This window comes from Varanus komodoensis, unplaced genomic scaffold (assembly GCF_004798865.1).
Source record: "Varanus komodoensis strain SLA01 unplaced genomic scaffold, ASM479886v1 scaffold73, whole genome shotgun sequence".
In the NCBI taxonomy this organism is placed as follows: Eukaryota; Metazoa; Chordata; class Lepidosauria; order Squamata; family Varanidae; genus Varanus; species Varanus komodoensis.
In genome coordinates, this window is record NW_025336386.1 from 329,574 (window position 1) to 357,409 (window position 27,836).

The 27,836-nt window shown below is 58.3% G+C and overlaps 1 protein-coding gene across 1 annotated transcript; it reads right to left on the bottom strand.

The window, feature by feature from the left end:
* Positions 1-27,634, bottom strand: LOC123034853 (heparan sulfate glucosamine 3-O-sulfotransferase 4). The gene is made up of 3 exons (XM_044452570.1): positions 27,509-27,634; positions 7,119-7,794; positions 1-1,082 (listed from the first exon to the last, which is right to left on the bottom strand). Exon 2 carries the CDS (start codon positions 7,788-7,790, stop codon positions 7,158-7,160), a length of 633 nt encoding a protein of 210 aa, XP_044308505.1. The 5' UTR covers positions 7,791-7,794; positions 27,509-27,634; the 3' UTR covers positions 1-1,082; positions 7,119-7,157.
* Between the last annotated feature and the right edge of the window lie 202 nt (positions 27,635-27,836).

A 27,836-nucleotide genomic window follows, 5' to 3' on the forward strand; every position in this document is an offset into this window, starting at 1 on the left:
TGCTGTTGCACGGTTTTATTGTTCAGGGAGGGTCTGGTCCATGGTCGAGCTTCACGTCACGTTTCCGAATCTTTCCGGTAGAGGCGATGATGCAGACAGGGGTGGAAGGGACAGAGGGGAAGCAGTGTAGCAATTTAGCAATGAATTCCTCCTTTGTCAGTTTGTGAACTATAACATCCCCAGCTTTCCTGGACAATGAATCATCCAGTCTTTGCGAGTAGAAAATTAAACATTATTTATGCTTTGCTAATTGAAATCAAATATAAAATTCAATCTCCTGTGCGCTGGGAATGCTGACGTTTAAAACAGAGAGACAAAAAAAATTCCACTGAATGCCTTTGGAGCGGATGGCTTCCTCGGAAGAGGGGCGGTCTCCTCGCACAGCACAGCTGCCTTGCCACCCCCGAGCAAGGGGGCTCCTGCAGGCCCCTCGTGCTGAGGGCTGCCCAGGCTGCCCAGGCGGGAGGAAGGGACACGCACACTGTTGCAAGAGCCACCGCGAGCGAGCAGAGGCACGGCTTTTGTGCTTGGGAGGCGCACGGAGACTGCTTTCCTGACGGGGTCCATGTCCACAGGGCGGCCCCCTCTTTGCAGAAACCCAGACCAGCCTTCCCTTCCTTTGGCTTCTTGGAGCCTCCCTCCTTGTCTCACCAGTTCGACCCATATAAAAAATAAACCTCTGGAAATGTGGTGCAGGGTGCGGGAGGTGCGGGATGGCTCTTGTCCCTGCTGCCCGCTCAGCAGCTGCCCCATGGAGGGCAACCCGGGACATCGGCGGGGATGCCATACCCCCAGCTGCGCGCATGGTCCCTCCTCTCCGCCAAAGCGCCAGGACACCAGTCCACTTCCACCATGCGAGAGAAGGAAGCCCAGAAGTGCCCTTGGATGCATCCTCTGCTCCCAGAATCCTGCTGTTCTGGGCGTGTGGCAGAAAGAGAAAGCTGACTGTCCTTCATCAGGAGCAGAAGGGAAATCGGAGCTCCCGCTTGTGTCTGCGAGCAAGTTCCCTCCAGTGGGGACGGCACCACCTGGTCCTGTGCACCAGGGCAGACGAGCAGGCCCTTTCCCGCCTCAGGCAGATTCTGTGTGAAAGGGAAGAAAAGGCAGCCAAAGATATTGGTTAGCGAGACAGCCAAGCCTCCAGCACCCGCCTACCCCCTGCTGCCCCACAGGCTGCAAGTGGCAGGGCCCCATGTGAGTTTGCAGTGGGCCACCCTGCTGGACTGGCATGCTGGGCAGGGCCCCCGGGCAAACCTGCAGCCCACCGCCAGACAAGTCAACCCATGTGGCCTGGACAGCGTGGCCTGCTGACCCCCGTCCCCCTTCTCAGGCACGTGGGAACTAATGTCACTGTCAAGAGGAGCTTTGAGGACACCACGCCAGACCCTGAAACTCTAGGGAAGAAAACCAGGCTCTTTGGTGCCCAGATAGGATTCCCCTCAATCCTTCTAGTTCATAGAAGAGGAAAAGACCGGGGGAGGAGGATTCCTGACTCAGAAAATGGTGCTGGGTGAGAGATTTGGATTTTGAGACCACGGGCTACACTTCCTGGTAGATGGACTGCTAGCAAGTGATGGGCTGCACCTCACGAAGGAAGAAAAGAAGCTCTTGGCTGCAACATGAAGACGTTCGTGAGGAGGGCCTCAAACTGAATCCCACGGGGAAGGAAGCTGTACCTCCAGGCACAACATCAACTAGCAAAGGATTATGTATCGCGAGAGAGAAGGAAGCTCTAGCATGGCCTAACCACTGTCCCCCCAAAATGTAGGAAGGAAGCCAGGGTGTAATTCACATGGACTTCAACCCTGGTTTTCAAGAAAGCTGACTTTAACAGACTCAGAAGAAGAATAAGCAAAGTCCCACGGCAAGTCACTCTAATGGGAAAGGAGTCGAAGAAGGGTGGAAAATCTGAAAAAGAGAAATCCCAAGGACACACCTACAAACAATTCCAACAAGGGAAAAGGATGGAAGCCCATGTGGCTTCACAAAAAGTTGAGAGACAATCTGAAAACAAAAAGGGACATGCATAGGAGGTGGAAGGAAGGACAGACTACAAAGCAAGAATACAGACAGGTAGCACAGAATTGCAGGGGTGGCATCAGGATGGCTAAAGCTAGGAAAGCTTTAGATGAGGTTAGCAGGGGATGCTCAAAGCAACAAGAAAGCCTTCTTCAAATATGTCCAAAGCAAAACACAGACAAAAGAGATGGGAATTCAACTACTCAGCATGAATGGAGAAGTGATAGCAGACAACACAGAAAGGCCAGAAGTGCTCAGTTCCTACTTTGGCTCTGTCTTCTCCCAAAAGAAGAACTACAACTGTCCTTACAAAGGGAGAGTGCAAGCTGAAGACGCAGGATGGCAGCTCCAGACTGACAGGCAAATGGTCAAGGATCTACTAGTTGGGCTAAATGAGATCCTATCGCCAGGCCCCGATGACCTTCATCCCAGAGTCATGACAGAGCTAGCGAAAGAACTACTATCTATTATCTTTGAGAATTCCCGAAAGACAGAAATGTCAGCTGACTGGAGAAACACTGATGTTGTCCCTATCTACAAGAAAGGAAAAAAGATGAACCTGGGAGCGACAGACCAGTCAGCCTGGCATCAGGTCCTGAAAAAATTCTGGAGCAAATTACAAAGCCATCAGTCTGCAAACCCCTTGAAGACTATGCAGCGATTACTGGAAGCCCGCATGGATGTGTCAAGAACAAACTGTCAAGACTAATCTGATCTCCTTTTTTGATCAGGTCACCTCCCTGATGGACTGTGGGAATGCTGTGGACATAATCTATTGTGACTGCAGCGAAGCTTTTGACAAAGTGTCCCATGATATCCTGATTAGCAAACTGACTAAAAGTGTGTTTGATCAAACAGCTGCCAGGTGGATCCACAGCTGGCTACAAAGTCAGACCCAAAACATGCTCATCAATGGCATCTTCTCAAACTAGGGACAGGTAACCAGTGGGGTGCTGCAGGGTTCAGTCTTGGGCCCTTTGCTCTTCAACATTTTCATTAATGATATAGATAAGGAAATACAGGGAAAGGTAATCAAATTTACAGATAACAAAAAGCTAGCTGGGCTAGCCAAAATCCTGGAAAATAGAGAAAGGATTCAGTGTGATTTTGATAGGTTAGAATACTGGGCTGGGAGCAATGGAATAAAATTTCATGGGGACAAATGCCAAGTTTTGCATTTGGAACAAGAAACCAAATGCATCACTACAAGATGGGGGATACTTGGCTCAACAACACTGCCAATGAAAAGGATCTTGGAGTTGCTGACAAGCTAAATATGAGTCAATGATGGGATGTAGCTGCAAACAGGGCAAACATTATTTAGGCTGCATTAATAGAAATATCACTTCCACATCAGAGGAGATACTACTCATCACTAGTAAGACTTCAAGTAAAGCAAGGTCTCACCTGATCAATTCTGAGCACCAACGTTTTTTAAAGATGCAGAAAATTTGGAAAGGGTTCAGAGGAGGGCAACGAGGATGATCCAGAGACCAGGAGCTAAGTCCTACTCGACTAGTTCTGTCCTTGACCATTCCAGACTGCAGGGCATGGGATAATGGGCTTAAGGAACAGGGAACCAGAGTCAGGCTAAAGACTAGGAAAAGTTCCCTCGCTGTCAGAGCAGTACAACACTGGGACGCATCACCTGAGGAGATGGTGGACTCGGCGAGCCTGGAGGCATTCAGGACTGGCCGGACCCTCTCCTGAGTGGGATGGTGTGAACTGGTGTGCTGGGTATTGGGCCCAATCGCCTTCTTGGCCCCTTCCAGCCCTAGCAGCCAAGGAGTCTCTGTCTGAGGAGGGCTTTGTCTGAGAGGGGCACTGCTTCCCCCAGTGGCGTTGTGCTGAGGGAGCCGGACGCATGGCACCTTTCAGAGTTGCCAGCAGTGTTGCTTGGTTGGCCAGGGGCTCAGCATGGGAGACTGGCACCGAGCTGCCCTCGGGGCACCGTTCTGCTCCTCTTCCTTCCAGGGAATGCCAGTGCCAGAAAAGCCTGGGGGCTGGGGAGGGGCCCAGCCAATCAAGGAGGAGCTTTGGTGTGGGCAAGATTTAAAGCATAATCCTCTACCTGAATCCATTAATCATTGTGAATTAGATTGCAGAACAACATGGTTCTCATTTAGCTGGGGAAATGACAGTTTAATAACATGTGAAACAATCTGAAGTCAGGCCTGGTTCATATTTCCAATTTCCATGTACGAGTAGTAATAATTTTGTGGTTTGGAGGCTGGTGGTGGGAGGAGAATGTTTTATGTCAGATACTGCTTTTTCACCGAACTGGGCTAATTGGAAGTGACATTCACTTGTGTGGAACCAATTGCTCCCCTCCTGGAGCCCAGCCCTCTGCCCAGCGGTGACAAATGCACCGAGACCCCTTTCCCTGACCCTCTGCGCCAAGGCCACTTGACGGGGTGACGAAGCTCAAGCCTCCAGGCGGACTTGCCTGCCAAGGAACGGGAGTGCTCCCCAGTGCCATTTTCTGCTGCATTCGGCCAGGCCATGGAGGCTGCTTCTTCCAGGATCAAAGCTGAGCCCACTTGTGGAGATTTTTTGAGTGGCCCGTGGTCTTTTACACTCTGACCCAAGATGCCATACCATGGAACCCTCAAAGATGCGCTGTGACAAGTTTGCATGACACTTGGAGGGTCAAGTCGCTCAGATTCGTCTCGAGTTGGACACCACAGTTATCCCAGTGCCATTGGCAGAAGCATCCAGTACACCGTCTGGCCTAATTTTACTGTTTGAGTTTCAGTTATTGCAGTCCAAGGATGTGGACAAGGTGCTGGGTTATGTCCAGGCCACAACTTGTTTGCTCAACCTCTGCCCATCTTGGTTGACTGAGAGATCAAAGGAGGGGACTCATCCCTGGATCTCGGAGGTGGCGAATGCTTCCTTGCAAGAGGGAGTGGTGCCTGCCCCTTTAAAGATGTCCATGGTTACACCACTCCTTTAAATGCCACATCTGGATCCAGAGGATGTTAATAATTATTGATCCATAGCCAATATTCCCTTCTTGGGCAAGGTGCTCAAGTGGGCTGGGCACCTCCAAGAACTCTTGGAGGAAATGGATTATCTAGATCCATTTCAATTGAGCTTTAGGCCTGGGTTTGGAACAGAAACTGCATCGGTCGCCCTGTGGGATGACCTCTGCCAGGAGAGCGGCAGGGAGAGTGTGACCCTGTTGATTCTCCTGGACCTCTCAGCAGCTTTTGATACCATCAGCCATGGTGTCCTTCTGGAGAGGCTGGCTGGGCAGGGGTGGGGAGAGCCGCTTTGTGCTGGTTTCACTCCTATCTGGCTGACCGTGTACAGCTGGTGGAGCGGGGGACTGTTGCTCTGTGCCGTGGCATTTGCACCACGGAGTTCCACAGGGCTCTGTTCCGTCCCCTGTGCTCTTTAGCTTCTCCGGGAAACCGCTGGGTGGGGTCATCCAAGTGTCCTCAGTTTCTGACACTCAGCGCTACCTCACTCTCATCTAAACTAGGTGAGGCAGTGACTGTCCTGAGCTGCCTTGGCTCGGTGATGGGCTGGATGAGGGCCAATAAACTGACGCTCAGTCTAGGCAAGTTGGAGGTCCTGCTGGTGGGCAGTCTGTTGGTCCAACTGGAAAGCTTGCAGTCAATCTTGGACGGGGTTGCACTCCCCCAAAGGATACGATTCGTAGCTTGAACTTGTTTCTCAGGTGGCCTTGGTGGCCAGGAGCACCTTCTGTCAGCTTATGCTGATTTTTTGGCTACATTCCTACTTGGGCACTACACAGTCTCGCCAGTTATCCATGTGCTGCTAACCTCTTGCCTGGATTACTGTAATGTGCTCTGCGTAGGGCTGCCTTTGAAGATGGTCCGGGCTCTCCAATTACTTCAGAACAGAGCACTGAAGTTACTCACAAAGGCTGGCCTGAGAGAACACATCACACCGGTCCTCCGCCAATTGCATTGGCTGCCGGTTATGGCCTGGGCCCAATTCAAAGTGCTCAAGCTAACACAGAAAGTCTGAAACAGCTTGGGACTGGCCCCCTAAAGGAACACCTGTCTCCATATATCCCTACCAGGCCACTCAGGACATCAGTGGAGGCCCTCCTTCATGAACCCTTCCCAAATGAGGACGAGGGAAGAGCTTTCTGGGTTGTTGCACCTCACCTCTGGAACGCATTTTCGAGGGGGTGGGGTGACTGACACCTGCTTTACCTTGCTTGCAGCACCAATTCAAGGCTTTTTTATTTAGTATTTGTTTTTAGATTGGACTCGGTTTGCTGCTGGCTTATTGTTTTATTGGTTGCTGTTATAGGTTTATTGGGTTTATCTCCTCCTATTCTATGTATTTGCTGTGTTTGTACTGTATTTTAATCCTATTTGTTTATGGCTTTGCTTCACTATTGTTTTTCTTTTTCTTGGTATTTTATATTGCACTGTGAGCAGCCCAGAGAGCCTTTGGCTCTGGGGCGGCATGCAAATGAGACAGATCAGTAAATAAATAAACAAAAAAGCAAACATGCTGGACACGGGTGGGGAGCTTCTGGCAGCCAGAGGCTGCATGCAGCCAGCTGTCCTGCCCCTTTCACCTGCCCACATTCTCCGCACGAAGGGAAAAGGTGGAAGAGGCTGCGAGGGAAGGCAGGAGGGCCAAGCGGACGAGGCATGGCCTCTGGGGCCACGGCACACACAGAAGACCTTGTCTGGAGGCGCCCAGGCTCCGGGCCCAACCCCGATGGCGTGGGCAACTGTGGCCCCTGCCAGAGGCAGAGGAGGCAGAGCTGGCAGGCTGGCCTTGTCCTGGCCGGAAGGGCGATAGCTCTGTGCTCCCAGCCAAGTCTTTGGCACCTGCAGAGAGGGCCGGGAGCTGGCCCAGACAGAACCCCACGGGAGGCCTTGGCCAGTTTGGCCAAGGAGGCGGTGGAACAAACCTGCCAGTGGTGGCTTCTGTTGAACGGAGCCCACGGGGCTCATTTGGGCTTTGAGGGTGAGGTGGTATCCTAGAGGCTTATCTGATGAGAAAGGCTGGCAGGAACCTAAAGACCAGTTTTGCCATGAAGGGTCCCTTCCCTATGGGCCCGGCAGGGTGAGGGAGTGCCCTCCTCCTGAGGAGAGTCCATTTACCTGTGGGTAGGAGACAGCTTCTTCTTGCCTGCCTGACCATCACTTGTCACCCTCTTCTTGCTCCCACTGAAAATCCTGCCCGGTCATTTGATAAAACATGATGTTGAACGGCTTGTAAAACTTCCGCAGCCTCTGGATGACATCCCGGTCAATTTTGGGATGCGTTCGGCCCTTGGACTTGCCGAGACACCGGGGGGCACTGCTGTCCTCCGGCTTCTTCAGGCAGGGGAACCCCTTGGTCTTGTTGAAGTGGAAGTACTTTTCTGTCACAACCCTCCTGAGGCCCAGGAAGTCCTGCACCTTGGCCATCTCCCCAGCGGGGTCCGTGATGAGCCGCTCCCCACTGACGAAGTGGATCTGGGAGAGCGGGAAGAACTGGAGCCAGCTCTCCAGGTGCAGTGCGTAGATGCCGATGCGGATGGCGCTCCAGGAGGCGTCGATCAGCCCCAGGGTCCGATTCTTGAAGGCCAGCACCTCGAACGTGGAGATCTCGGGCTTCTTGGAAAGCGTCTGGGTGTAGTCAGAGATGGCCCGCGTGACCGGGTCCCGCACCACCACAATGAGCTTTGTGTCCTTGGCCATGGAGTGGATGCGCTTCGGGGCCTCGTTGGTGACAAAGTAGCTCGGCGTTTTCTCCATGGTCAGCTGCCCCTCCAGGGTCTTGGGCATCATGTCCCTGGAGGAACAGAGAGGGGAGAGGGGTCAGGCCAGCCATGGGCCCAGGCGTGTGCCCCCACCCCACCGAAAGCTTGCTGGAGCAGGCACAGCCGAGGCAGGAAGTGGCGGCCACCTGGTCACTGCTGCCTCATAGCTGCAGGGCGCTGCAGGTGTTAAAAACGGTCCCAAGAAGCCATTATACAGTCAATTTGCCATAGGCATGTGTAGACAAAAGTTAATTGACAATAAACCTGTCCCATACCTGTCTGAGCAGCAAGCCATCTGCTCAATTAAGTCGATTCACTTCAGAGCTTTGTACCAAAGTGGGACATTTAGGATTACACAAGACCTCTTTGTTATGATGACATGCTTTTAAATGTCTCTGCTAATAAAACTCAATACAGACAGAGATCCCCTGCCTCTTGTCCTATAATTAAATGTATTTACTATCTTGCGTGCAAGGAAGAGCTTTTCCTTTATCTGCGATGGGTGCGTGTGCTCAGCTGGCAATTAACCGGGCTGGCCAGCTTCTGCGGTTCCCAGGCAAGCGCTTGCGCCTGGGCAGGGGAGCATCTTTGGCAGCAGAGGGGAAGGCCGGAGGCACGCCAGGGCCTTCATGGGGCTGCCAGTGTGGGGAGGCCCTCGGGGACTCCAGGACAACAGCAGAGCAGCTGACAGCCCAGCCCAAGAGGGGCAGACGCCTGAGGGCTGGCCACGCTCAGCCCAAAAGCCCAGCTCTTGCCCTGAGCGGGCCCTGGGGCCAGGGCTGGTGGGATTGGTCCAGAGGCACTTTGCAGGGCCTGGACTGGTTGTCCCCAGCAACCTGCTCAGCCATCAGAGGTGTCCAGCAGGGGGCACCCCTGCCTCCCCCAAACCCCCATCCGAAAGCAGAATGCTGATCCGGGAGCTCTGCCTGATGCCGACTCTCCCGTGGAAGTGTTGCTTCCTGGGCAGTGGCTCCACGTGACCCACCGGCAACTGGCTGCTTCTGATGCGGCTGCTTGCAGCTCACAGCTCCAGCTGTCCCTGGGGTGCAGCCGCAAGCTGGGCCACCCCCCGGAGGCCTGCCCGTCCTGGCTGGGGCTGGGGCCTGGCAGGGAGGGGTCCAGAGAGGCAGCCCTGGAGGGAAGGCGCTGTGGCTGGCGAGGCTCCCCGCCCCAGCTGGTGGTACCACCAGCGCCACAGACAGCGCTCGGGAGGAGCGGCCAGTGGCCAGGGGCTCCTCGTCACACAAGGAGGACGAACTGTTGGGCCAGAGGGCCTCAGAGCCCCCCCCCCCCCCGGAGTGGGATGGCTGGCCTCTCTCCAGGCCTCACTGGAGTGCTACTCGCCTCCAGACCGCAAGCCCATGCTGGGTGGGCACTGCACGAGCGGAGCTGGCCGGAGCGGGGCCGGACTTGCTGGCCGGGGGCCCTTCTGACTCGCTCTGCTTCTGCGGCAAAGGAAGCGAAGGGGCTTGCGGCAACCATGGCGAGGTGCATCCCAGGGCGCAAATGACAGCTGCAGCACCACGACGATGTTGTGGCACAAGCCAGGAGCAAGGGTTTCTGCTCTGGTGCTACCAAACCTCTCCTCGGGGCTGTGGGCGACTCTTGAACAAGCTCGTCTGCTTTCCATCTTACATAGCGCTGCACTTTGTGGTGGCCTGGCATCCTGTCATGCCAGCTTGCAAGGAACTCCCAAGCCAAGCCAGCACCTCCCACGGCTCCTCTCAAATCCAGCCCTCCCCGCCAGCTCCTGGGAAGCTCAGCCGCTGCAGCCCTCCCCTGCTCAGGGGCGGGATGGTGCAGAGCTGCAGCACCTTCTCCAGGCGCATCACCAAGGAGCTTCCCGCACCAGGCCCGCTCTCACCCCTCCTGCCCCAGGGCAGTGGGCGCTCATGTAGAGGAGTAAAATTGCCAGTGGGGCACCCCCCCCCCAGTGCCCCTGCTCTCCCTACCACGTTCTTCCTTGTAATTGCCAAGAGTTAATTAGTTACGTGTGAAGCCTCTGTCCGGTTGCTCTGGCTAGCCGAGTGCAACCATTGAGCACTGCCGTCCCAAATGCAGGTTTGCCTGGCAGCCTCCCCCCGCGCCCCCCCCCGCGTGCCCCAGCAGCTCCTGGGATGCCGGGAAACTGGTTGCAGTCCAATTGAGACCTGCCAGCCTGATGGATTCCTCGGCAAGTGCTTGACGGAGCCTGCCTGGGCGTTGCTTGCCCTTGCCCTTGATCCAACCAAGGAATTAGATGAAATAATTCCTTTTACGCTGGAACATTCAACTTCTCTGCTCCATAAAGGCACATATTATTTAACTGCAAAGAGCAGGAAATTTGTCTTCTCCTATCCCCATTGTAGCAAATGCCTTTGATAGGAAAAGAAGGAAGATGCTTGAATTAATGGCTCTTAACTGCAAACTTCAAATGAGTTCTTTCTTTTGAAAGCTTATTATTTGATAAATGTGAATTTGCAAGTTGCCACATGCCCAGCCCTTTGTGACACAAAAGATCACTCTCATTTTGTCAGTCACCTTGCGTAGGTCGGCTGCGTCATAGGGGCAGCCCCCGTGACCTGCTCCAAAGGTATTTTGAGGGAGGAGGTTTCTGCCTTGACCTCGCAGAGTCTGGCATGCTGTACGCCAGCTTCTGCCCCAGGTGTCTGCCAGAGGTGGCAGCTCACTTTGTGCTGCCCCAGGCAGAGCAAGGCTCACGCCCTCCCGCACAGGACAAGCATTGGCACCCACCCTTGGGGAGGAACAGCCCCCCAGCACATTCAGCCTCAGCACCACGCCTGTTGGGATCCCAGCCAGACATCCAGGGATTTCCGAGGGATGAGTCTGCCTGCCATTAACCGCAATTCACAGGAAAGCCAGCAGCGATTTGCTGCAAGCGCCTCCCTCTGCACCAGGTTGAATTTGTCCAACAAAGGAAGAAACAGGGACACCCCCCCCCCAAATGTTTCAGCTGAAATTTGTATAGGCGTAATGTCTTGTAATCTCTTTCTGGTCTCTGAATCCATATTCAAGGCTGAACACATTAACGCAGAAATGTTGTGCTTAATGCTGGAAATAATTTTAATCTTCCCAAAGCCCCACCACCCAGGCGGCCCCTCCGGTCCCCTGCCGCTGGTCCTAATGGGCCTGTCTTGCTGTAATTCCTCAGGGGGTTTAACCTTAACCGTGGCTCAGAAACAGCTTTGAAGAGAACATCCCGGCTGCCATATGCCTCTTTGGGGCCACACCAGAAAACGGTGCTCCTGGCGGGGGCTCTGCAGAGAGAGGAAGAGGCTCGCGCAGCCGCCAGGCCTGGGCAGGAACCCGGGCAGTGCCCGGCACCCTTCCATGGGGCAGGCAGGCCAGCCAAGCCAGGAAGGGCCTGCAGCGACTTCCGGGGGGTCTCTTGCCCTTGCCCGTGGCTTTGCTGTCAAGGCACGTGAGCATCTCTGCAGCTTTTCACAGGAGCTTCCCAAGGCACTCAAAGGCATTGCAAGGCCGGCTTCACAGCAAGGGGGTCAGTGCTGACGAAGGCCGAGCCACAGCGGCAGGCGGGCAGAGGAGAGGTGGCCCGCCGAGAGCCAGCCCACAGGCCCCTGGGGAAAGGAGCCACCGTGGGTCCTTCCACACCGCCCACTGCCCACACCCGGAGGCCTGGAGGGGGCTTGCAAGCCATCCCACCATGTCTGGCTTGCCAGAGGAGGCTGGAGCGGTCCAGGCCCCACCCCTGCAGGTTTGGAAGGCCCTGCAGCCCATGGCATGAGGTGGATGTGCCCCACCAGGTCGCCCTCCTCCATCTGCTGCTCCATGGAGAGGCCCCTGCTAGACCAGCCAGAGGCCCGGCAGGGAGCAGGCGCATCCTAGAGCTGGGCAGAAGCCCACCTGGTGCAGTGTGCACTTACTGCGCATGCCTTGCAGTCGTTGCCATGCAGTTAACAGGGTGCACTCCCTGGAAGGGTCCAGGGGTGGGGGGTGTACACCTGTACAGATTTACCCAGGAGTAAGCCCATCGGCCCTGCAGTGCCTGTTTTGGAGCAAGCCTGCACCGTATTGCAGGGCCTGCCTCCAGCCAGCCAAGCTCACCTGGTGGGGGGGCTTTAATGCCCCCATGGGCATCCCCACTGCTGCAGCCAAGGCCCAACCAGAGTCTGCCTGCTCCTTGCAGCCAGACCTGCTTGTTCCTTCTCCCAAACTGCCCCTGCAGCACAACTGTGCATTAGCGACATCAAGGAAACTTTACTCTAGTCGTAGTTTGCCACAGAAAGGAGGGGCCTTATTTTTTATTTTCTAACCCACCTTTCTGCTAGAAAGGGCGCTCAGGAGAGCTTAAGAGGATGGATACTGATTCAGAACAAATTCTCAGCAAAAATGTCATGCAACACAGTGAAACAGCAACTGTGCGAGAGTGAGAGGTGAGAGACCGGTGGCCACAGAGAGCTCTGCCCCAGCCACGGAGCCACAGGGCACGCGAGCTTGGTTGCACCTGCATCTCCCTCGGGCTCCGTGGTGCCCTTCCATTTTGCCAGACACGGGGCTGCGCTGGACCAGCTCAGCGCACCTGTGCCATGCCGCTCCTGCTTCCGGGGAAGGCTCTCAAGGGAGGCCACTGCCTTGGGCCCCTTCCTCTGCCTGACTTCTGGTTCTGGGATCTGGCATCTGGACTTGGCGGAGGCTCCCCCTCCCTGGCGAACGCTGCACGTGCCACCCGAGGAAGCCTCCGGCTTCTGGGGTGGCCTCTTGCACTGGACAGTTTGTGGCCACCCAGCACAGGACATGCCTCCGCTGTGCGGGGTGCCGCCTTCAGCCGCCACCAAAACAAGAGCTGTGCCGTGCATGGGCGACGGCTGCTCTGCTCTGGCTCTGGCTCTGGCTCTGGCTCAGGCTGCAGCTTGCGTTCCTTCCCCGCAGGAGGCCAAGGCAACGGTTGCCCCAAGAACCCGGCTCCCCGGGTGCACACCTGGGGTGCTGGGGCAAGAGCGCCCAGAGGACAAGAGGCCCAGAGAGGGCAGAGAGCACAGGGCAAAGATGTTGTCTGCAGCAGGGCACGCAAATCAGCCCCCCGGGCCAGCAGAAGGGCTCCCACCCCATACGCAAGCTCTGGCGGCATCCCCCTTTGCAACAGGCTTGTCCAGGCAGGCTCTGATGCCCTGAGAGCTACTGTGGGGAGCGGTCGTCCTACGAAGGGGAGCCGGGGCCTGCGCTGCCCCCAGCCGTGTCTGTGCAATGGCAGGGGTGGGGGCTGGATGGGCAGCTTCTCTGCTGAAGGAGATGGAACCCGCTGCTCCTCTCGGCCCTGTCCAGCTCTCGCAATGCAAGGCTGCGGCTTCCTGGCCGGGAGGGCAAAGAGGAGCAGGGACTCCAGATCCAAAGGACCTGGGCAGACTATGGAAGTGGGCAGGAGACAACAGGATGGCGTTCAGTGTGGATAAGTGCAAGGTCTTGCACTTGGGGCATAGGTGTCATAAGTACAGGTTAGGGGACAAGTGGCTGGAGAGCAGCACTTGTGAAAGGGACCTCGGGGTGCTGGTTGACTGCAGGCTGAACATGAGCCAGCAGTGTGATGCAGTGGTCAAGAGGGCGAACGCCACCCTTGGTGGCATAGCCAGAAGTGTGGCTTCTAGATCGGGAGAGGTATACCACTGTATACGACTCTGGTGCACCCGCAACTGGAGTATTGTGCTCAGTTTTGGGCCCCTCTTTACAGAAAGAATATAGCCAGGTTGGAGTCAGTGCAGTGTAGGGCCACAAGGTTGGTGGCCGGTTTGCAGGGGATGCCGTATGAGGTGAGACTGAGGGAACTGGGTCTCTTCAGCTTGGAGGAGACTCAGAGGGGTTATGTTGGCGACATGTAGGTATGTGAGGGGGTGTCACACGGAGGTGGGGAGAGACCTGTTCTCCCCTGCAGAGGAAGGCAGGACATGCTCCAATGAAGCCAAGCTCAGGGAACCCAGGTTCCCTTTGGATGCCAGGAAGCACTTCCTGACAGTCAGGACCCGGAGGGTGTGGAATGGGCTTCCAAGAGAGGTTTTTGAGGCCCCATCGGCGCGGGTGTTCAAGGATAGGCTGGACGCCCACATGGTGGGCATGTCATGAGCGGAGCCGGCTGGAGCCGGGGGTCAGACTAGATGGCCCGGGAGACCCCTTCTGACTCGCTCTGTTCTATGTTTCTATGCAAGACTCTATTGGAAAACAAGCTCCAGCTGTGAGGCCCCTTGCCGAATGGCGCTCCCTTCCGCATGGCACCTGCCCCCAGCCCTGTGGAATGGCGCAGCATCTGCTTCCCCCCCCCCCCCGGGCATGTTTGTGGAAGCGTGTTTGAGAGTGTTACCATAACAACACATGTGCCAGCACCAGCTGCAAACTGGTAAGATAAGAAAAGCAGGGGGAGGACAGGAAGCAGTACGTTGCCATGGCAACCCACTGAAGCATGGGTTGGAAGCTCCATCCGCAGCCAGGCTGCAGAGCTGGTGGCCCCTGAGGCAGCCTGGGACTATCCCCCAGCTGTGTGCAAGCTCCTCACACATGGCTCCCCAGCAAAGGGCACCCCCAGCGCCCCCACGGGGAGAAGGCCTCGTGCAGCTTGGCCATCCTCTCTGGCTTCCAGGACAATCTGCAGCAGGAGTCGGGCGGGAGCAGCACGGACAATGCACGCTGGGAGTGGAAGACCATGAGGCCCAGCCCTTGCCCGGGTCTGGGAGTACGGGCATGAGGGCGCCAAGGAGCACCACTGCCCTGCCCTGCCCTGCCGGGTGCACAGCAGCTGCCGAAGCTTCTGGCAGACCTTCCCCCCCAGTGCCCACTCCAGCCAGCACCAGGCCACGTGTGGCAGCGGCCTCAGAGCTGAGGGACCCTCCCCTGGGCAGCATGACAGGCACCGGATCACAGCCACCTGCCCGCCGGTGCCTGAAGAGCCAGGACTCTGCTGAGCAGCCACAAGTGCCGCAGCCCCCGGGCCAAGCCGATGTCCCTCGGCGTGATATGAAAAGAGGCACCCTCAAAGCAAGGCGAACCAAGGACGGGATGGGCCTGCAGCATCTTGCTTCATGATTTCCACGGAGCAGGAGCCTGGCCTCAGCCGTCTGCAGCCCTGGAACGGAGAGGAAGGTCAGCAGCCCCGAGGAGGTCCTGCGAGACTGCAGGAGGCCCTCTGCACTGGGCCTCCTGCCACTCGGCCTGCAGCCACCCTGCCAGCCTCTGGTGCAAGAGATCCTCTGCCGCTCCCCTGCCCCTCGCCTCTTGGGGGGTTCTGGGGCAACTGCCAGGAGGGCCCTCAGTACGTGACACAAACAAGCAGTGTGACCTGGCACCGAGGCGATTTGGACGTCACCAGTTAAGGGGTTTTAAAAGCCGCTCGTCTTCTGATAAATCGCTAAGGAGCTTGCAGAAGCTGGCTCTGCGACCATTTGCGTTCCCTGGTGAAGGAACAGGGGGGAGCAGGGCAGGGTGGGGGGGCTCCAGCCAGCTCTCACAGGGTCTGCATGGAAATGCCTGGAGCCCCGTGGCTCTGTGCCCCCCCCCCCGCCTTCTGCAGTCATTGTGCCCACTGGCTGCTTTCTAAAGCACAGCGGCCACCTCGCCAAGGGGCGCGGGGCACAGACCTAGATGGGGGAGCTCTCAGGCCAGAGGGCCAGAGGAGTGTGCAGCGGCGGGTGAGGCGCTGAGAGAGGGCAGGAGGGTGAGACAGCCAGGCGCTGCGGGAGCACCGGTGCAGACAGGAGTCCGCTGAGGTGGCGGGTGTGAGAAAAGGCATTTCCTGCATCCTGGGCGGAAGAGCCGTGGCGGAGCGATGTGAGGAGGGCTGCGGGGCGACAGCTGCCCCTCCAGGAGCGCTCTGGGGTGCCCTCCAGCTGTGCATCAGCCCCCTTCAGTTCCCCACCAGCCTGTATGCCTCACAGGGGGAGCCCATGGCCGGGGTGTCCCTTCCCCCAAACACCCTGGTGGGGTGAGTCCCGAGGCTCCACCGCCCGCCTTCACCCCCTTGCCCTGCCAGGGCCAGGAGCCTTCACAGAGACCGCGTGGCCCTGCCTTGCCCTGGTGCTGGCTCCTCCGCAGTGGCACTCATGGCCCCAGAAGCAGGCGGCCGCCTCCCCTTGCTGTCCCCAGAAGCACCGGCTCCCCCGTGCCAGGAGGGGCGACCCCGCAGCCCAGCACAGCGGCAGACACTGCCACTCCTGGTTTTTCCCTCCTCTCACACCTGCTGGGATGGCGCCCGCTCCTCACGCACACAAACACCGTCAATTCCCAGCATCCGCCTGTGGAGGGGCTAGCCCGGCTCATTCCCAGCACCTCCTCCCGCATCATCGCCCAGCTGGCTTCCTGCCTCACAACCCGGGCCCCTCCCTGCCCTGCAGGGGGCCTGATCGCAGCAGCGGGGTGGTCTGGTCGGCGCCGCAACGTGGCTGGCGATTGACTGAATGCCCGCAGCTGCGGCGGCTGGGGAGGAGCCGGGCTGCACATGGGGCGCGTGGGGGAAGAGCAGCCCAGCCCGAGGCAGGTCTGGCGGGTCTCCTGGCAAGGGGCACGCTGGCCCTCAGCACGTGGGTGACGCTTGGGCATTAACACAGACAGAGTACAATTTATATAAGTTTGTACATGTAATCAGATTTTTTGCCGTTTTCAGCAAGATGTGGGCTCCATCCCTGTCCAAGGCATTTGGTTCAAATCAGCCAAGACAGAGAATAATCAAGATTTATGATGCTCATTCTGACTCTGGATCAGAAAGTCAGTGCAGCTGGAAAAGCTTCGCTTCCTCTCCTGGCCCTGGTGGGCACCCGCTCCCCTCTCCCCCGCTCAAGCAATTTCATGTCCATCGTACCAATGATCAAAGACCGCTGGGGCTACAGGCAGGGGCAGCACGCTCCCCCCACCTTCACAGCTCCCCCGACCCAGGTGGACCTGTGCGAGGAGCAGCTTGTCGCCAGCACCGCCAGCACAGGGCCTCCCGCCCTGTTTGCCCCCCTTGTGAGGAGCCCAAGGTGGCTTGCGCCGTTCCACTTCATGCTCCCAGCAACAGCGACCGCCCTGTGAGGTAGGTTAAGTGGCGGGGCGGAGAGAGGGAGGGAGGGAGGGAGGGAGGGAGAGAGGTGCAGGGCCCCACTTTGGGCCAAGTGGGACAGGAGCCCAAAGCTGCCAGGTCCCCAGTCCAACCCGCCATGGCCACGCATCTGGCTCCAGTGCCCCAGCCTGAGCCAGAGGGGCTGGTGGGGTAGCAGGCCCTGGGTGGGGTGCCCTGAGGGAGACCTGGGGCAGCGGATCCAGTCCCACAGGCAGCATGGAGCCCGCTGCTCAGCAAGGCCCACCTGGTACCAGCCGAGGTCCCTGTGCTATCCTGGCAGGCCCCTTCGCAGTACAGAAGCTGCGGCATGGCCTGCATCTGTCCAGAATGTGTGGACACGATTTCCACACTTAACGGGGGCAAGAGCAGTTCCTTCCAGCGCTTCCTGTTTGCAAATGGGGGCTCAACACATGGGCTTTTATGCTCTCGGGGAGATGAGACGGGCCCGTCCAGAAGCAGCACAGCCCAGAAGCCACTTAGGACAAAGCGACGGCAGAGGCATCCTGCCACGGCACCAGCTTCCTGGCTGGCTGGCAGACAATTGAAGCTGCTGCTGGCAGAAGGAGGGGGCCTTTGCCCTCACCCAGCCTGCCACCATCCCCCCAAAGTCCCTGGCCGCCACAGCCCCTCGCAGAAGAGGAGCTCCGGGTGATGCATTTGGCTGGGGTGGCTCTGAGGCCTCTGGCCAGGCACGAGGGGCACTAGTCCCTGGGCCAGCTGCGGGGTCCTTTGTGCACTGCCCCGGAGGACAGGGGGCCGCCGGCAAAGAGGCACCCTGCTTGGGAGGCACACAGAGGGCCGCTCCTGCCTGTGCCCTTGAATCCCTCAGCTTTGCCTTGCCTGTGTCCCTCCAGTGTGGGACAGCACAGGGCAGGTGAGGCTGCCTCGTCAGGGCAGCTTTTGTACGTGGAGGGCTTTCCGAGGCCAGGGAGAACCTGCACGCACCCAAGCCAGGCCCCTGGCCAAAGGAGCAGTTGGAGGAGTTCCCCGGCCCCGGAGGGTTTAAGGGTATCCAGCCGCCCAGCCAATGGAAGTTGAGGCTGCCCGTTTTTCCCTTGAGGGAAGGGAGACGGGCATGGGCAGCCAGTGGGGGCAATGCTGGGCGCCTCTGCTGTGATCCTGGGCCCCGAAGCAGCTGATCTTAAAAAATGTAAATGCAACTTCAAGCCAGCATGTTATGCTTGTTGTGCCCAGTTTGCCTTGCCCTTTTCTTGACAAAAATCTCTGAGGTGGCTGCAGGGCCAATGCACACGCCCTCGCACTCCCAGAGCCCAGTTCGGCCGTCTTGGCAAAGCGGGAGGGAAGGGGCTTCCTTCTCCTCCATTTGATGCTCTGCCCCATTCAGTCTCCACTGGCTGTGGATGAAACCATGTGAGCAGAAACTGAAGGGCCATCGCAGGTCTACCGTGGAAGGGAAGGCATGTCGAAGCAGGCTCCCCCTGGAGCACCTGATGTCCACAGCACCCCCAAGAGGCCAAGGCGGGCCTTGGTGGGAAGCCGGGGACCAGCTTTCAGGCTTCCACCCTGTGGGTTTGTTTCTGAAGACAGCTCTCGAAGCTAAGGAAAACCCGGAAAGAAACCAGTGTGCTGTGACCTGTGCGCAAGCTCCAGGATCACAGAAGGGGAACGCGCTGCCTCCGGGGACAGCTGGAGGGACGTGCAGGGAATCCAGGCCCACCCTTCTTCCCGTCAGGATGCTGTTTCCCCCACGCTTGTCCCAGGCGCAGCTTGAGCCCCACTTCCTGGGGGGAATGAGTGAGGGCTTGGCTCACCCCTTCCTTCACAGGACATTCCACGTTAATGGTGTGCAAAGCAGGGCTAATCCCAGTTTGGGCAAACAGAATTAGTGGTGCCGAAGTGCCCTGGGCACTACCGCACATGCTGATCTGCAGGCTTGCCCAGGTCACTTGGCACAATGGAAAGTTCAGCCCAAAGCACACACCGATCGCAGTGCATTAACCTCCAGCGCGGCAACGCCGAAGCCTCCCTGACCGAGGCCAGGCGAGGAGCATGGGGTGCGCCGTGTGCACTCAGCAAGGCCCCCGCAGAATCCGACATTCTCCCTGGAGGTGCAGTTCAGAGCATAGCACTCCCACTCCGTGACCGGCAGGGAGCACGGCAAAGCGTGCAGCCACATGTGCTGCGTCGGGGCTCAGCCCTCTGAGAGGAACGGTCTAGCTGGGGATTGCGGCCCGAACAGGGGTTGGACTTGAGGGCCTCTGGCCCCTCCCCACCCTGCTCTGCCACGACCCCCTGGCTGAAAGATCTTCTGCGGGCAGGAGGAGGGGGCTGGCCAACCCCTCTATCCTGGCTGCTCTCAGAGTTGTTAATGGTGTGGCAGGAAAGGGGAGGGTTGGAGCTCTGACGAGGCAGGGAGTCCTCAAAGACACCGACGCTCGCAGAGAGGGCTGGCCAAGCCTGCGGGCCGGGGGCCGTCTTACTCTGACCGAGTTGTGAGGTCTGAGGCCTGGAAGCATGGCCTGTCCATCGTCACAACCAGCCAAAGCACTTCCACCTCAGCAATCTTGGTGCTGCCATTCATGGTCCCAGAAGCAAGGGGGGAGTTCCACTCATCTCATTTCATCCTTGATGGTGAAGATGGGAAGGATGATGGAGAAGAGATGCTGCAACCTCAAAGACCTCCAATTTACTTAACACCCCTATTGTTTTCAAAGTGCACAGCCTAGTTCTTCTCGGGACACCATCCAAGTCTGGCTGGGGTTGGGTGTGCATCCATTAGTATGGGGCATCAAGAGGCCGGTTAATATCAGGACCCCGAGGGTGTGGAATGGGCTTCCACGAGAGGTAACTGAGGCCCCACCAGTGCGGGTGTTCAAGGATAGGCTGGACGTCCACATGGTGGGCATGTCGTGAGCGGAGCCAGCTGGTGCCGGAGGTCAGACTAGATGGCCTGGGAGACCCCTTCTGACTCGCTCTGTTTTCTATGTTTTCTAACATTCAGCCGTTAATGCAGCCTCAGCTCAGCACAGCCCCTGTCCATGACGCAGCCTCAAGGATCTGCTGCAGGCACCAGGCCGAGGGGCTGCGAGAGTGGCAAGGTGGCAGGCGGGCTGCAATCCCCCAGCCGGCAGGAGGGGGCAGGCCAGGGGCCATCTGCCTGGGGCCGCCTGGGAGGAGCAGCTCTGCCACTGGCCACGCGGCTGCCCTCCGCACGGCCAAGCGAACAGGAGAGCTGCTGGCAGACTGGCCATGGACTGCCAGGAAGGCCTGCCCAGAGTGAGGCGTATGTCACCGGGCTCCAGCACACTGCAGGCCTTGATTAAAAATACATCCCTTCCTTCTGGAATCTGCCATTCAGCCCCTCTTTGGAGGTGGAATGTATTAAAAGCCCTCCTGTAAGGATGCTCAAACATTTTTTGACAGTTAGCAGCTTGCATCAAACAGTGAAGGAGAGGCAGAGGCTTGTGAAAGGATATCGGGGCACTAACTGGGGCCTGCCTGCCCACGTTGTGGGTTGCTGTCAAGAAGTGGTGCTGTGTCGACACGTCAAGGACGGAGCGGGCCATCCAGGCTCTTCTGCGGCTGCGGAAGGAAGTTGCTTCTTCTCTATGCTAATGGAAGGCATCTGAGCGGCTCTGGCCCTGCTGCGCCTGCTGCGCAAAGACTAGCCGCACCTGCTGGGGAGTTCCTTCCCTCCACGGAGCCGAGCCGGGGTGGGGGGGTGCGGAGGATGCCTCCCCACAACAAGGACCGCTCCAGCACAGGGAGAGCAGATGCCCGTCCAGACAAGGTCTGCGCTCGATTCACCGCCATCCGCATCCAGCCTACGGCAGCCTGTCAGAGACTCCGAGCACCAACAGTCCCGCTTGCTCCTCATCTGCCTTCAGGAACTGGCAGCTCCTTCATTGGAGCCAGCTGGGCAGGTGCTCCTGGCCGCAGAGGGGACAGCCCTCTCCCGCCGCCATCTGCGCCCCCAGCCAGCCCATCTGCCTGGGGCCCGGTGTCAGCAGTTCCTGGGGTGGCACTCGGCCCCAGGCCGAGGAAGGCCCATCCTGGTCCAGCTGCCACCACTTGCCCAGCCAAGCGCCGAGGAGCCCAGCAGCCGCCCCTGCCAGAGAAGCTTCCCTGCGCTGGCAGCAGGACAGGGCAGGGCCCCCCAGCTGCCGGGGCTTCTGGGCGAGGTGCTGCAGCCCGCATGTACTTAACCATGTGAGTCTGGCTGCTGCTCCTCATTCTGGTGATGGGCCTTCCCCCACCTGCCTTCCTCAAGGATGCCTTTGGTCACTTCCCCTTGAAGTGGGGCTTCATTGCAACTGAGGGGCCGGTGCCCTGGAGGGCAGGTCAGCCTCAGCAGAGCCTGGGACCCTGCATGAGAACGGGACAGGTCAGCCTCTTGACTCCAAGGGGCCCCGAGCAAGGTGGCCGACAGCAGGAAGATTCCTGAGACTATCTGGGCAAGCAGGAGAGCAGAGTCCCTGGAGGCCTCCTAGGCAGCTTCCCTGACTGCAGGACCCACAGTGAGGCAGGTGAGGCACAGCCAAGGTGTGGCGAGGGAGCAGGGGCTCCGGGGAGGCCAGCAGCACCCATCCCGCCTCTGTGCCAAGGAGCCCAAGCACCCCGCTGAGCGGCAGAAGCAGCCACCTGTGCCTGGGTTGCCAGTAGGATGCTTTCCCGGAAGGGCAGGAATCGTGGGCAGTCACGGATCAATATTCGCTGAACACGTAGGCTACCCTTTGGAGACCCATAATTGTGAATTAATCATCATTAACTGACAGCAATTGAATTCACTTAAAGGCAGCCCTGCGCTCGCTCCCCTCAGCGAGGCACGCAGGCGGCTCCTCAAAGGCTCCCGAGCACTGGATCAGCGGGGAGGAGCTGCAGCCCACATGCCTGGCAGCACGACAAGGCGGCCGCAGAGCTGGCCTGGGCGTCTGGCAGAGCTCGGCCAGGACCGCATTCGGTCCTCCTGGGTGGCTTCTTGCTCTGGGCGGCAACTCTGCCTGGCAGCTACCTGCTCTAAAGGATTCCAGTGCGCCTGGAACCGAGGGGGCAGAGGCGGGGGTGGCCCCATTCTGCCCTCTGCCCTCCTCGCCACAGGGTCAGTGGCAAGACCCCTCCACTTTCACTGGCGCAGGGAGGGCTGTTTCAAGCTCTGCCACAGCCAAGACCCCACAGAGGGGCAGAGGCTTCTCACTCTGGCAACCCTGCCCCTCCGGACCTGCCATCCAGAAGGAGACCCTGTCCCCAGGCAGTTGCCCTCACAACGCGGGGCTGCTCTGGCTCTACGTCTTTCTGACCACGCGCAGGTCACAGGGTGTGTGCCACGGTTTTCCCAGTGCACCCTTCTCTTTGGGTGAGTCAAGAGCAAAGAACTGTGGGGACAGTGATCCCATGGGTAAGTCTTCAAGTTCTCCGACAGCAAAGGTGAGGTGTAAAAAATTCCCCTGCTCTGACAGGGACCAACAGCATCAAGAGCTGAGACTGGCCCTCTGCCAAGAATGTTACATGAGACTGATAACCTTGGTTTTGGACAACCTGTTTGCTTTCTCAGTTTAATTCCCATTTCACTATACCCAGCTGGACAGTTCTTCTGTCATGGAAGTCCAAACCCGTCAGGAAGGTGGAGCCATCTAAAAAAATCTAAACAAATGTCTCGTTGCCTAGCTTGGCCTCTTATAACAAAGGTGGGGCTTGTTTCTCCAAGAGCCCAGCTTACCATCCACCTGAGGTCAACTTCCCTCCAATTCCCATAAGTGCATGAGGCAGTGCCCCATTCCCATGCATATCAGGCGACTGAAGCTGTTCTTCGAGAGACTAATCCTCCATCTTTTCTGCAGGGTCATGCCCTAAACATTCTTCTCAATCAGGCAAAAAGCTGCTGCTTTGTGCAGCCAAGACTTCGGCAACATATGCCAACCCTATGAAAGAATGCTGTCCAAAATTTCCTGTCCTTGAGAGCCCTGTGCAGCACTTGGGAACTCAAGGCTGAGGCTTCCACTGTGGAACGGAGCCATTTCATAGCTGGCCTCCCTGCTCTTCTTCTGCCTTCAACTTAACCTGGCATGCTTTTCTTCTCTGGAGCATCTTACTTTCTCATGATGTGCTGCCGTACAGCAGCTTCAGTTTCATTATTTTGCTTCCTGGGAAGGTTCTGGCTTGATCTGTTCATCTTGTTCGTATTTCTGTCAGTGCAGGCTATGTGCAAAGCTCTGCTCTAGCACTATGTCTGGAATGTGCCGATTTTCTTTCTGTTGGCTTCCTTCACCATGGGTCATGCGCATGTGTCTGTCAGATCACAGGCGTGTGCACAAGGGGCTACCTGTTTTGGCAGGAATGGCAGCTCAGATTCTGGTGACGAGGTGTGTGTGTGGGAGGCGACCTACCCTAGCAGGACAACTTGCTCAGACTCTGACAACGAGCTTGTTCTCGAAACAGCCCCAGCCCCGGCTGTGCTGGAAGGTCTGGGGACTCTGCGGGGTTAGCTGTGGGAGGTGAAGCAAGGGTACAGCAGGGGCAGATGAAGGGCCCGGTCAACCTTGCCATGGGGACAGGAAGGAGCTGCAGCCCCCTGAGGGAGGAGACATGGCGAAGGGGCATTTACGAATGGGGGACTCCCACCTCTGCTCAGGCAGACCTGATAGTGAGAGCGGCCCAACTCAGGACTCAGTGGGGGAGCAAAGGCTTGCCTGATTCCACAGTGCTCCTCCTCTGAGAGAGAGAGAGAGGGAGGATACAGAAAGAGGGTTTTGGGAAATGAGTAACAGAAAGGGTCCAACATTTCGCTTTGTGAATGCTCAGAGACTCCAACATAACGATGAACATGTCTAGCAAAGAAATGCTGGCAAGACTGATACTGCTTGGTGGAAGGAGCACAGCTCACAACACCATGCAGCTTTCACACGTGTTCAGAGTGGCTGGGACGGCAACCGTGTGGATGGGTTTGGCTTTGGTCAAAAGCTTTGCTGTAGTCTATAAAACACAGACTGATCTTCTCCTGACTTCTCTAGGGCCCCCAGCAGAGCACACGTGACTAGCCAAATTGGATTGGCTTTCTTTTGCTTGAAAGCTCGTGTCTGATTCCGTTACCTTTCTTTCTCTGTCCCTTTTCTGCGAGCCCTTTCTTCCCAAATGAACTTTCTTTTGATATTGGCTTCACCAATTTGAAAAAGAGTACCTTTTACCCTACGTTTTACAATTTCTACAGATGGGCTTAAAGGAGGAGGCCTTCGCAGTGCAGCTTAGAAACCAGCATCCCAACAGGCCAAGACAGCCTGGGGCTGCGCCGGGTAGCTTCGGGCCGAGCAAAGGACCTTTCCCTCCCTGCCGGCAGAGGAGCGGGGGACGCGCTGCACAGAGTCGCTCCCTCCCCCAGAAGAGTCAGACGGCTGATCCAAAGGGGACCATGCCTTCCCATTGTGGCCTGCCAAGCAGCAGGGCGGCTTGTGGGCGAGCCTCACGTGGGGTCAACCGAGGAGGGCGAGCTCGGCTCCCTGCCTCCAGCCAGCCTCACGGCTGCTCTGCCTCCATGCCGGGCCACGGGCGTCTGGAGCCGAGGCCTTAGCACTCTGGCTGGGGATCACTGCAGCGTGGGAGGCCATTCCCAGCCGAGCCTCAACCGGCGGCTCGGCGGCCTGTCAGGAATTCTGCACACGCTGCAAGAAGCGACTCGGCCACTTCACTCTGCTTCACTCTCTTCGGGAACAGCTGCTGGTTACAGAAGATAACTCGCTGCCCGTTCCTTCCCTGGCAAACACATCTTATTTTCTGAGGGGGAAAGGTCCAGGCATGTCAAAATGCAGACCCCTGCGGGTGTTAAAGCGGGAGGCATGGCAGAAGGGCTGAAGCAAACGCTTGTCTGCACACGCAGCGAACAGTCAGAAAGCGAACGGCTCCCCGCCCTTCGTGCAGGCAAGAAAGGAGCGGCCTGTGGGCGATCGCACACAAATGCTGGGCCGCACCTTGGAGGCCTGGTGAGCCCCCCTGGAGCCCCCAGGCTGCGGCCAAAGCGGCTCCAGGAAGCACCACTAAACTGGGCTGGCCCGTTGTGCGGGGACTGTGGGCGTGTTACCGCCAGGGAACGGGTGGGGCGGGAGGCCTCCTGTCCCCGCACCCCTGCTCAAAGGCGTGCTGGGGCGAATCCTTCCGGAGATTAGAGAAAGCCTCCTGGCAAATGGAAGGGGCCGGGGGGCTCCATGGATTGCATTTCCATTCTGGCCCGTAGCCAATGAGAGCTGCAGAATTCACAAAATTACAGCTTACAAATATCAAACATGATATAAATTATTTTTGAAAACAGTGGGAAACAGCTGAAGAACATTTGCTCCGATCTTGACCAAATAACTGACCTAATTGCCTTTCTGAGCACCATCCTCAGAGGCCTGGGAGGGGAGGAAGGTCTGGCAGCAAGTTGGCGCCAGGGGGCCTCGGGGGGCAGCATTCCACAGGCGGGAGCCACCACTGAGAAAGCCCTTTCCTTGCGAGGCCAGAGTATCACATTGAATGCTCCACCGGATGACATACCGAGGATTCAGGAGCTGGACAGAACTGGAAGCGCAAGGATGCTCTCGCTTGGAGCCAAGGGTGGCCAAACGCAGGTGGCCCTTCCCGAATGCGTCAGCGCCACACGGGCTGGGGACAGCCTGTTGGGCATCGCTGGCAGCAGCACTGCTGAGACGGGAGCACCAGCAGCAGGTGAGGCATTCCAGAAGGCGGCAGTGATCCAACAGGGAGGAGGCTGCACTCAGAGCCCTCCGGAGGCCCTGGCGGATTTGCCAATACCTCCGTCACCCAGTTCCTTGCAGGAATGGCTTCCTTCCTCTCGAAAGCGGGGGGCAAATGTGGGAGAGGCACTGCGGAGCAACTGGAATGCTCCAAGGGAAACCCTGGCAGTTTCTGCCGTTTGCCACACTGCAGGAATCAAAATGGACTGCTCCGCCAGAATGCCCAGAGAAACCTCCACATAAGAAATCAACCAGGGCTGGGGTGGGCGGGGCTGGGGGGCTGGGAGGAAGACCCCCACCAGGCAATGGCTCTGCCAGGACAAGAAGTGCAGGTTCTCCCCTGTCTGGATGGCTGACCCGGCACTGGCACTGCCCATGGGGTCCAGGGCTGCCAGAGGGCCTGGCCAGCCAAAGGCAGTGGAGCACAGCAGAGGAGAGCGCAGGAGAGGCCAGGTGGGGAGAGTGAGGCGCCCGACTGAGCACCTCCAGGCACTGTGGCCTCCCCTCCCCACGCTCCCCGTTTGAGCGGGACTTTGAGTGCCTGCCTGGGTGCATGGCTGCAAACTACGTGGGCACTGGCAGGGCCAGCGGGGAGTAGAGACCTTGCTCAGGCACCACGAGGAACTGCACCTTCCCCAAGACGAGGGAGTCACGGATTTCTAGTTGCACCTGCAAGGCCTCAGCGCCTCCGTCCGTGCAGCTCTGTGGCCATGAGGAGGGTGCTTTGGCAATAAAGTGCGACCAGCTTCACTGCAGGTGAAGAAAAGGCCCACGGCAGCACTTAAATCACGGTGGGATCACACTGGGGGGGGGGGGCACAAGTTCACATGCTCAGGCACCCCGTGCCAATGGAGGAAACGGGGCTTGGGTGGGCAGGCTAAGGCCAGCCCCCTCTTATGCCGGGGAGACGGGCCCAGGAGAGCAGCCAGCTGGAAGCCCCCCAGCCCCTGTCCCTGGTGGCCCCCTCTGGGGTCTCTTGGCTCTGTGGGCAAGAGCGGCGGCGGGGCAGCCCTGGGAGGGCAAGGTGCGGAGGACAGCTCTGGGCGCTGCTCCCGAACACTCCCGCCTGACGCTCACACTGCTTTTCCCGGCACTTGTGCTGCAGACATTCCCGGGGAGACGGCTCTGCCACAGCAGCGCTCGAGCTCCCTTTGCCCTCTCTCTGCCTTCTCCTAATAGCATCTTGTGTGGCTCTGAGGTGGGTGGGAATGCACAGAATGTCACGCGTGTCTGAGGCTGACTGGCACCCACCCCCACCCCCAACTTGAGGTGAAGGCAGACGCGCCTCTCTGGATCCTTCCCCACCGTCCTGACAGGGGCTGCTCTGGCACTGCTGAGCACATGCAGAGGCAGCCGAGCAGGATACTGGGGTGGCTGCTGAACTGGAGGTCCTGAGGAAGGCGCCACTCTCTGTGGTGCAGCAGCAGCCCGGACGCTGATCTCCGCTTTCAGCCGGGAGCAGTGAGCGCAAGTGCAGACTGGGAACATGGCGGGGGAGCAAGAGAGGGAGGGGTGCAGAGGACAAGGAAAACGTGAGTGATGCAGGGGGGCCGCTGGGGAACAGGCGGCCCCCACAGAGGCAGCCGCCGGCTCCCTGCAGCGGGAGTGCTCTTTGGTGGGGAAGCAGTGGAGCTCCTGTCCATAGCGCCGGGAATTCAGGGGCTCCCACCTGCCACTGCGCGATGCAACCCCCAGCCGTGGCAGGAGGAAGGCCACTGGCCCGGTGCCCGGCCCCTCCAGTGCAGCAGCACACAGCGGCATGGGCAGGGAGGGTGCCCAGGTGGCCCCAGGAGCCGAAGCCTGCGGGGTCTGAATCTGTGACTCCAGCAACCGGGCAGCCCCCTCTGCCGCAGACTGCGCCTCCACCGCCTCTCCCTCCCATGCCAGCTGCAGAAGGTTAGGCACCCAGAAGCGGTGGCACTCGGCCCTACCCCGTGCCGGACCAGAGGAACCCACAGAGCCCTGGTGCAAAGGGCCTGGAGTAGCTCCTAGAGCACACGGTTGCTTCCTGACACTCCTGGAACCCACCTCTTCAGAGCAGGTAAGCACCTGGCCAGGGTCACCAAGCCTGTAGGGAAGGGAGGCGGCCTGGGCCTCCTCAGAGCATCGCCAGGGTCCGGCCGGGTCAGAACCAAGCTTCGAGTGGAGCCACCTGCACAGATGGGTGCTCGCCTCTCCCGCAGGTGCCACGGCTTCCAGGGGTGCCGGTGCCTTTGCCAGGGCAGCTGGAGGCTCAGGTGCTCAGCTCCCACAATCTGCAAGTTCCTCCAGGGAAGAAACACCTCGGATCAAGGGCAAAAGGAGCCCAGCCCTTTACAGCCAATTTGCCCGTGACATCCCCACCTCTTGCAGTCAT

What these genes read in the sequence shown, in the direction of transcription:
- LOC123034853 (XM_044452570.1), bottom strand. Translation starts at nt 7,790, where the DNA reads ATGATGCCCAAGACCCTGGAGGGGCAGCTGACCATGGAGAAAACGCCG.